General features: G+C 47.4%; 1 protein-coding gene across 6 annotated transcripts in view; it reads right to left on the reverse strand.

Moving 5' to 3' along the window:
* The window catches only part of MADD (MAP kinase activating death domain), a 40,185-nt gene extending 30,142 nt beyond the window's left edge, over window positions 1-10,043 (reverse strand). For all 6 annotated transcript variants that reach the window (XM_080817406.1, XM_080817408.1, XM_080817405.1 and 3 more), the window contains exons 1-10: window positions 9,946-10,043; window positions 6,635-6,781; window positions 5,428-6,024; window positions 4,623-4,926; window positions 4,081-4,212; window positions 3,340-3,453; window positions 2,588-2,668; window positions 1,002-1,180; window positions 491-726; window positions 152-308 (exon numbers count right to left, since the gene is read on the reverse strand). In XM_080817406.1, the coding sequence (XP_080673532.1) occupies window positions 152-308; window positions 491-726; window positions 1,002-1,180; window positions 2,588-2,668; window positions 3,340-3,453; window positions 4,081-4,212; window positions 4,623-4,926; window positions 5,428-6,024; window positions 6,635-6,696 (1,862 nt within the window). In that variant the 5' untranslated portion in view covers window positions 6,697-6,781; window positions 9,946-10,043. The remainder of the gene's footprint in view (window positions 1-151; window positions 309-490; window positions 727-1,001; window positions 1,181-2,587; window positions 2,669-3,339; window positions 3,454-4,080; window positions 4,213-4,622; window positions 4,927-5,427; window positions 6,025-6,634; window positions 6,782-9,945) is intronic.
* Window positions 10,044-10,561: the final 518 nt, after the last annotated feature.

Genomic DNA, 10,561 nt, shown 5'->3' on the forward strand with positions numbered 1-10,561 from the left:
AAAATAAGTAAGCTAACACAAAACAATTAACAAAAATTGAACCGCGGCTTCAAAGACCAATATCTAAGTCCTATGAGGCTTTGCCACTGTGCTCAATAAAGGCCAGTGAGAAAGCTTCCTTTGTACCTTAAAAAGCGGTTCTGCCGCTCACCTGTCATCAGTGGGGTCAGAGTCAGAGTCGCGCTCTGGGGGCACGCTCAGCGCCTCAGCCAGCTGGGAGTTGCTATCATAGACTCGATAATGAATAGGCTGCAGCTGATGGGCATACCACTTCGGCTTGTCACCAATCAGGGCTGGATCAAACATGTCTACCCAAAGAGAAAGAACAGAGTTAGCAACGAGGAGAAAAAAAAAAACAAGAAGAGCATAAAAGAAAGATAGGAAAAAGTCTAATGCCAAACGGGAATGGAAGGGGCAGGTCAAAGCTGAGAAAAGGCAAAGGGAAGGGCCATCAGGGGACAAACGCAGAAGGTGGGGCAGGTGCGCTCACTGTTGTGGATTCGCTGGAAGGCGTAGTTGGTGGGGTTCAGGATCCATTCTCCGAAGTACTCCACGGCCTGAGTCCTGGCCAGCTTCTCAGCAAAAGGAGTCTGCCGGGGACGTGAGGCTAGAAAGGAGCCAGCTTGAAAAGCTACCACGGGCCGAGGGAAGAGACGCAGGGTACGTGTGTGCATCTGGAAGCCCTGCAGCACGTTGGGGGAGTTGAAGAAACGGACCATGGCCACTCTGGGGAAGAAGGGGATGGTGAGATGATCCGAGTTCCACACCCTGCACTGTAAGGACGGCTGCAATCCAAGGCCTCAGACCACCTCCCCAAGCCAGCACTTCACAGGGAGAAGGATCTTAAACAAGCATCAGTCTCTCTGCACTCAAGGTCTAAAAGGCCTGAGAGTATGAGGAACCAGTACTTCTCTTTGCTTTCACTAAGGTGGCACATGCAGCTACTGATAGAGCAGAACCCAGTTGAAGAGCAAATGATTATCCAGTCAACTTGGTCGTACCTCGTTGCAACATCCACAGAATCCACATCATTGCCATAGATGAGTGGGTTGAATTCAGTGGAAGGTGTGGACTGCAGGTCGCTAGAAGGCCTTCCCAAGAGAAGGGGGATCTCTTGGCCTTCGTGGAATTTCTCCAGATTGAGGATGGGCTGGGTGTTGAGACTCATGCTGGCAAGGGCCTGCGGAACAAGAGGAAATCCCCTATGGAGCGCAGATTCCTGGGTAGCTAGCCAGTCATCTCCTAGGAAAGAGTCTTTGACATAAGAATCCAAATACTTTAACCTTCAGAAGATAATCTGAATTATACAGGCTTTCAGTTTAAGCCAACCTGGCTCAAGGCAACGTAGTCAAATCCGGAACCCAGGGTAATAGTTTCCAAATTTATTTTAGTCATGAAATGTTTTTTAGTCTAGACCAGCAATGCTTCTTAAATGTTAATGAGCACAGGAGTCACCTGGGAATGTTGTTAAAAATGCAGATTCTGGTTCAATATATCTGGGGTGATTCTGCACTTTTAACAACCACAGGCAATAGTAATGCTCCTGGTCCGTGAATCACATTTCAAGTAGCAGGGGTAAGAATACAGGATTAATGAGCCCAGGGATCTTAACTCCTATAAACATTTGAAGTACAATTCTACATATCAACCTCTCCATCTTATTAGTCATACTAAAGCAATCATCAAGAATGAAAACACAGCAAAGGCAGGCTGAGAACTTTCTCAACTTGCAATCCTCACCAGTACCAGCAGTAACAAGACACCATATTACATCAGTAGGGATGAAGCAAGTGAGAGGGAGAGGGATGCTACAGAATGACCCATTTAAGCCCAAACAGATATCTAGAGGCACTGAGCAGCTAAGACAACACGGAGGTTCCTGAAGACCCTTCAAATGAAAACAAGGATTCCTATAAAGAAATATGGAGCTGTCTACTGGTGGTCCTATATAACACACACAAGAGGAAGAAGGAATGGGGCCTTGCCACATGTTACCTTCAGGTACTGCGCTCGGCATGCAGAAGAGGAAGAAAATCAATCAATGAAAAATGTATTGAAAGGATTACTCAAAGAGAGGAATTTTTGAAGAAAGCATTCTACAGGGACTTAGAGATCAATTCAAAAGGAAAATATGAAAGGAGTCAGATTGTCCAAATGACTAGCTCCTTACAAGACAGAGAGAACGCTCTAAGGCCATAAAGAATGGCAGACATGAGGGGCGTCTGGGTGGCTCAGTGGGTTGAATGTCCGACTCTTGGTTTCGGCTCAGGCCATGATCACAGGGTTGTGAGATCGAGCCCCACATTGGGCGCTGTAATCACTGGGGAGTCTGCTTGAGATTCTTGTCCTGTGCTCCTCCCCCTTCCCATGCACACTCTCTCTCAAAATAAATAAATCTTTAAAAAAAAAATCTAAAAGCCCTTTTTGAGATTCATCCTGATACCCAGAAATGGGACACACCTCTTCTTAGCTAAGAAAATCTAATCCACTTGACGTCTGAAAGGAAAGTGGCTCTTAGAAGAGCTACAGCCTCCAGGCCGCCCTCGAGTAGCCACTGCTCCCTTCCTTTTCTTCTCTCTTCACCCACCTGCTTCAGATGCTTCTTCAGCTCTAATGATTCTGGTTCTGGCAGGGTTGGGAGCACTTCTGCATTGGTGGGGGCAATCACCTGCACCAGAAAAACAAGAAAAGGCATGACCTTGGAATTAATTGCTCAGGAGTTACTCTTACATAGAGGAGGTAACAAAAATAGAAAGTTGCATACATGGTATTTTCACCCACATGTGAGTATGTATATCATGTATCCACATATATTTAAAATACACCCGTATGTAAATAAAAAGAAATACACCTTGGTGTTACTGGTGACTATCTCTACATGCTAGGGCTGTGGTTTTTATTTATTTATACTTATTTGGATTTTTAAAGTTTTACAACGAACACATATCAAGAGTTCCTGCTGAAGTCTGAATGTACTCATGCCACAGAATATTAATATGCATTTTAAGTCTGCACTGAAAGACACTTTCTCACTAGAAACCATAGCCCAGGAGAACCATCAGGTGAGCTACACTGTATGTCGTGTTCCCACAATCACAACCACCTTACTGCTCCCAGATGCAGGGCAGCACTTCACTCCGGCAAAACTAACTCTGACACTCCTTTGAGTTCTAACCAGGGCCTAGTAAGCCAATAAAGCAAAAGCTAAGCATTTAAAAAAATTGTTTCAATGAGTCACACAAGAGAAATCACCTAACTGAGGACCTTCCTGGGAATAATCTAGAAAAAGAAAACACAATCCTATTCTAGAATCTATAGTCCCTCAGCCAAGAACCTCACCCTATTGCTGTCCAGATCCACCAGCCATACGTCATCGGGCATTTTGAAGTCCAGTTTGTAGAGGAAGAAGCTGGCAGGGACCCCGATGATGTACGGAGTTGGAGCCAACAGCAGCTGTGGGAAGAAAAAAGAGGGTAAGAAACAAAAACTAAATCTCTTTCGATCACTTAAAGAATCAGGATCTTTTTAGATAAGGAAATCCAGGTCCACAATCTCTTCCAAAACTCTTGAGGGTAGGTATGTTTCTGTATTCACAATTTTTCAGATTTTGGAGAGGTAACAGTGTATATTCTGTACGTTATATAACACCTGTAACAGTGTAGCCAGAAACCTATAATTATTAGCATTTACTTTTTAAAAAATTTTTCATTTATTCATTTGGGGGGGTGGTTTGAGCAGGGAGGAGTGGCAGGCAGAGGGAGAAGCAGGCTCCCCACTGAGCAGGGAGCCTGACATGGGGCTTGATCCCAGGACCCTGGGATCATGACCAGAGCGGAAGGCAAATGCCTAACCAACTGAACCACCCAGGCGCCCCAACATTTACTTTGAAAGTAAAAACCAAAAATAACACGAGTTTTGACATCAAATCAGTTCAAGTTAGGTCATGGTTTACAGACATATAAGTTATAATAAGGGATGGAAGATGAGTACTGATTTACAACTTCTTGGCACTGATCTCCCTCGGAGCTGAACAGAGCTGGAAAATAGAGGTGACAAAGCCAGAAAGCACCTGAAACTCACCTGTTCTGCCGATGCCATGCAGGTGGGCAGCAGTGGGATTACAGGAAACATATACTCCAGTGGGTAGATCATCGCCACAAATGCCATCACAGACATGGAGAGGGCATTGTAGTCTCGGGACTGTAGCACCACCTGCCGCAAGTCATCCCACAAGGATCATTCAACAGCAAGAATAACGGGGATGAGAAAACAGTTTCCAGCGCTACCATTTAACTTCCATCTCACCTCGCCTAGGGCCCCACAAACACAGCTTTCACAGTGATCTCTGCCCCATGCATTACCTTCCTGGTTCTTGTTCCCCCAATTCCAGAACCACTCACTGGAACAGAACTACTGATATTTCCAGAGAATTAGGTCAGTCTAGCTAAGGATAATTCAACTGAGTGGCAGACCCTCTGAATACATTCCACTGAGAGTACCTTAATCCAAATCACACCTAGAGGGTGCCTGCTGTATACCTGGCATATGTTACCTTCTAGGGACAAAAAGATGAAAAAGATGTAGGCCCTGTCCTTAAAGGTCTAGAAAGCTGGCTCTCTCACCTTGTGCTCTAATAGGATGCAGGTTAGCACCTGAAGACAGGCATCCACACCCAGAAGTTCCAAGGGAAGGTGCAGTGGGAAATCCACCAGGGTGAATCGAGAAGGGTCTGGAAGAGCGAAAGTCAGAGCTTGTTGGAGCTCCTGGGGTAGGACCTCAATGTCTACTCGCTTCTGCCCAGAGACGGGCACTGGGGAACGAAGCAATCGATAGATCCAGGCCTCAATCTCTCGAAGGTCATGCAGAAGGGCACTTGACTTCTCCTCCACTAGCAATGATCCAGTAAAGATGCGCCACATAGTGTCCCTGAGGAGCAGACAGCAGGAAACACACACATAAGCACCAGGAGCTGATACCCTACTGCAACACAATACAGTAGCCACACAGTAAAAATGATGATATTGGAAAAGCCCGATCTTTGGGCTCAGCTAGGGCTGGAGGGTATATACAAGAGAACAAATGTAAAAATGTATGCATAGGAGGACTTATATTCCTGCCTGCATGAAACATTGAACTCCAAACATTATTATGTTAGGAAGTCTAACTCTGCAACACTTTTCCCTTAGAAAGGACTAATACAATATACTTAAAGAGGTGTATGAAGGACCGCAAGCCATGTTTTTTAATGATTGACCGAATTCTTTCTTTTAACAAAAGTTTATTCTTAAACGTACAACACGGTCTAAGACAACACTTCATTCTAGCCATACGAAGGACTTCAGGCTTCAGAGGAAATTTCCTGCCCCTCACAGACCGACTCATCTCTAACTGCTTCCCTCTCTCCTGAGTGTCAGCAGCAGACTGTACCTTTGTATGCCTCGAGGGATGCCCAGTTTCTTGCCCAGCAGCCGCTCGCTGCAGCAGTCCACAAGACGTTTGAGGGTGTACAGACATTCTCGGAAGGTGGAGAAGAAGGGATAGTGGCTGAGCACACACAGGGATGTCAGAGTACTATTGCGGGAACGGCTCCCAGCCTTGGCCCGGGGTTTGACCCGAGGAGACTGATTCACATCGGGGGCAGGGTCAGCACTGGGGGGCTGCAAGGACAGGCCAGTCTCTGAGGTCTCAGTGCCAACCTCTTCTGATGCACAAGTGGCACGGGGTCCTTCCTTCCCACGCGACCCTGCCCCAGCTTCCCCCTTTTCTTTAGGCATACGCTTCTGGAAGGAGCGGTAGAAGTTAACACAGATGCCATAACGAGTGACTCCGGTGTCCTTGTCAGTGAGGGTGAAGACGAAAGAAGTGTCATCCCGCAGACTCATGCGCCGCTGCCGCACACTCAGACAGCCCTCGGGCTGGCAGAAGAACACTACATCTGGGGGCAGGGGAAACTCGGAGTGGTCCTCCAAGGGGTACCGCCGTAGTAATTCAGGAGTCTGGGCCACACTATCACTGCTCGGGTGCCTGAAGAACATAAAGACGAGCTCAGTAGCCTGAAGGGATAGGATGCCATTTCAGATGTTCACCAAGGCCCAGAAATGAAACTCAAAATGCTATTTTGGATAAAGTAACCTAACTGTGGGACCTTGGAAAACATGGGTGTGGCTTGCAGCATTCAGCAAGTAGGCTAAATGAGATCTGTACTGTCATGAAGATACCAATCTTCAAATGCAAAGAAAACTGCAGCAACAGAATTATTACTAATGCCTTCAGATGATTAGCACTTTAAAAGGTGTATTAGCTAATGAACTACCAACAGAAGGTACGCAGGTAAAGAGCACAGCCTACTCTTCTTTTTTACAAAATCAGGAAACTGAGGTGTACAGAGTACATTTGCCCAAGAACACAGAGATGCTAGATAAGAGCAATTTTGCTCTGTCTCTGTTTCTCTGGGCCAAGACTCTCAATCCACCTGACTGCTGTTTCCTCAGCTGGCGCTGGTACACCTGTCACGGTAAAATAACAGGGGAAGAGTGAGGAATGCAAAACAATGTGGGTGTCAGGAAGGTGAGTAATTACACATGTTGTGGTCATTGCACGTGAAAAAGACGAAAACCAGTCTCTTCTTAGTTACCTGGCCCCTACGATCACTAGATAATCAAGTAACCGAGGACAGAGCTTCTTCTTTTGCACCATGGTTCCAAATTCACCAGTTCATCTCAGAGAAACTTCAAGACACCACACAAGGAGTCAATGTTCCCAGGAGGAATTCTGATGTTATCTGAAAATTCAAGTCCAATAGGAAAAAAGTAGTGATAAAATCCACTGCTGTGCCCAAGGGACTCATCCCCCTCAGCTTTATTCCAGCCAGGGTCAGATGTCAGAAGGGCTTCTGTTTTAATCCTAAAGAAGGGAGAACATGACACTTTTCCTAGTCCAGAGCTTGGTCAAGGCTTATGAACTCACAGAGCCAAATGTCAAGAAGTAGGATAAATAATGGCTCACCTCCCCCATCCCTACAAAGCAGCCCATTTCCAGCCTCACTCCTGGTGCTCTGTTTCTGAAAAAACAGACCCCGTTAGTCTCATCTGGATTCAGTCATTATGATAACAAAAACTAAGTCACTTTTAGGACAGCTCCAGGGTATCAGGATCCAACCAGACTCTAATCAGCACTAATCTGTACTCCTACCTCTGGATGTAAACCCAATTATTTTCTGCTCTAACATTCTGCATTCAGCTTCATGTGAAACCACCATAAAAACCGTATACTTCATGCACTCAGACGATAACAACAGAGGGCTACTCTACCCTGGGCACTCTCAGATGAAGAAAATCCATGTCCCAATTGCTTCCCTAAACCATGTTTTTCTTCCCTCTTCAAGCAAGAAAGGGGCCCACGGGTCACTGCTACTAGCTCTGCCCTTGGTGCTGAATCATACATAGTCTTTCTCTATTCTAGTCCCAGGACTGGAATCAGCGATACAATACACACAGATGAGACTTTGTCCTTGTACCTCTTACACAAATGAAGAATTAGATGCAGAAATAACAGAATTCCTGCAAGAACAGGGAGAGGTACTCAGAGGAATTGTAAACCATAGTCCAAAAAGCAGGAAAAGCTTACATGGTCTTAATTATAATTTATGTCCTATTGGGTCTCCATACACTTCTCTAAGCAAAATGTTTCACTCCACTACAAGGCTATCTTCAGTGCATACAGGATTCTACTTCTATACTCCACACATGGTCACACTAAGACCTCCTTTGCTACACACACAGATATTCCCATTACACTACATACACACACGCCACTCCCGTGCACTCCCACACCCAGACATGCATAATCCCTGTATGCTTAAGGTTCTATTTGATTTAGATAATGAGTTCTATCTTTTTCTTCCCTGCTTAATAATAAATAGACTGCTCCGCAATATTCTTGAATCCTCAAAATACTGCTCCCTCCCTTCTCTTGCTCCCAATAGAGGAGCTGCAGGTAATAGGATTCGGTATTGTCTCCATAGCGACTCAGGGCCCAGGACTATTTATAGCATAGCCACAGCCCCTCCCCTGCTCGGTGACCACAGAGTGCTAGCAGCTGCTACTCCAGAGTCGTCCAGGGCCCATAACAATTCATTCTCCTTGAATCTAGAGACACTTCTTCCACTGACAGCACCTGCTAATTATTACGTTATCTTCTCCCCATCTATTTTTAGTTTATACTTTGTTCTAAGTTCTGGATTTTGAGAGAAATCTCTTCTTTCCATGCAACCCAAACCGAGTTTCTACGCATGCCATATGCTCATTTTAGGTTATCATTACCACCCAAAAAGTCCTTTGGTTCTCTCCAGTGCCATGGAGTCGTGAGCAAACTGCAGAAGGTGGGGCACTGTTATAAAGTTGATCTCTGCTCCTTGCAAGCAGAGTAAGAAAGGGAAAGGAAATAGAAAAATGACAAGGGACATGTGTAAAAAGTGTAATTCTTTAATTATATGAAAATTGCTTATGATGAGAGCTGATGTATCTTAAAATAAAACAATTTATGGGGCCAGAGCTCAAGGCTAAGCCTTGAAATCTATGTTTACACTGAAAACCAAGGGCACTTTCCTGCCAAAATCTCAACAATCACACCTGAAGAGTCTTCTACTAATATATTAGGGCATCAGACCTCTAGCATTGGTGGGATCTCAGCCCTGCCACTGAGAATCATTTGATAAAGCTCAAGTCATTATCATGCTCTACCACGTCCATCTCCCTCCAGAACGACAAGGACCCTGAGATCTTGTGACTATTCCAGCCCTAGTGATAGGATAGATTTTTAGCCACACTTCATATCTCATCAACAGCCACTACCTCTGGTTATTCCGATTGCAAAGATAGGCTTTCCTCCACATTCTCTCCCCTCCCCAAAAAGACTAACATCACCTATAACTCACATCCTGTCTTCATATCAACCAGACTCAGACTCTGCCTTTTGCCTCAACCATGTTTTCTAACAGGGAGTCCCTGGTTCTCAGCTCCTATGTTCCAAAGGCATCAAGCTCAAAACGCATACCTATCTGCTTCCCCATCCACTCCATCCAGACGCAGATTTAGAATCCACAGACGTTTAAGTTCTCTATGTCTTTTCAGCCTACAAATGGCCAGGTTTAGCAACGCTTTGGATTGGTCCCTCGTTTGGGGCAGAATGTCATAGTAAAACCACAGGAACCGGAGAGCGAGATGACATCTTTGCTGACGTGAGCACAACAGAAGGCTCTCTCCCCTCCTACCCAGGCAGTGACCTTGCAAGCGCATCAGCACAGACCGGTAAGCGTGGGGGAGAACGAGAGCAATAAGGCAGGCAATAGGCAGGGTTGGAAAAGAGGCGAGGACAGAAAGAGGAAGAATTTAAAGATGCGCGAGGATGAGGAGGGAAGCAGTTGCAGAAAAGATGAAATGGTATCTCGATTCTCCAACAAGCCAGTTTTCAAACATCAAAAATTTTTTTTCTTTTTTCAAAAAAACCAAACATGATCTCCAACCCGTGATCAAATATAAGGTGCACACGGCGTCCGCGCGCCAGGTGCTTATCCCGGCTTGGTCCACGGCAAGACAGCTCTGCCCGCCCCCTCACCTGCTGGACAGTTCTCCCCCGCCCACGCCCCGAACCAGCGCCCCCAGCCAGCCGGGCCGGAATCGAGGCCAGCCACCGCGAGCTGAGTGAGCCCAGTCCGGCAGCCCGCACCTCTTCCGCGGCTCCGAGCGCCCTCCCTTCTAGCCCCGCCTCCTTCCCTCAGGACCCCCCCCCCGGTCCCCCTCCAGACCCCACGCCCCCCATCTCCTTTAGGGCCTCTCCAAAGGTGGCTTCCCCCTAGAGCCCTTGTTTCCTCTCAAAGTCCGTCTCCCCCGGGGAGCCCCGTCCCGAATACCTTCCCAGGAACCCCTGTGGCCCGGACCTTCCTACCTCCCGATCCTTGGGGAACCGGCCAGGCCCAGCCAGACGGCCCCCGGCAGCGGACTGTCGGAAGCTCGCCGGCTCCAGCGCCGCTTCAAGCGCGCGCCAGTTCCGTGTCTGCACCGGGGGGCGCGTACCACTCGGAGCCAGTGAGGGAGGGGGAGGTTGAGGGGCCGGGGGCTGTACCACGCACCACCGAGGGGGGACAGGGCTGCACCAAGCCGAGAGCTGAAGGGTGGAGTTAACCTCGGGAGAAAGGCGGCTACGCACACACCTATCCTTGTGGGAGTGAGAGGGCGATGGGGAACGCTGGGCCAGCCCAGCGCCAAGCGTGCCACGGGGAGGACCCACAGGAATACATTTTGTCTAGGTTGCACGAAGAGATTTTAATTTCACATGGTAATAGAGCCTATTTCGACGAGATGTGGATTAATCTGGAGGCGACTTCTCAAGATAACACTGCTTCCGAGACTCTCTGAGCGTCCCCCACACCTCACCCTCCCTCCCCCCGCTAGCGGTTTGGAAGTGCCCAGCAGCCTGGGCGCAAAGCCGGCTGCCTCGGAGGTGGAGCCTACCAACTCAGGGACGGCGGGGGGACCGATGCCGGAAGGCGCGGCCGCCGTCT

Source organism: Martes martes (genome assembly GCF_963455335.1).
Source record: "Martes martes genome assembly, chromosome: 10".
NCBI classification, from domain to species: Eukaryota; Metazoa; Chordata; class Mammalia; order Carnivora; family Mustelidae; genus Martes; species Martes martes.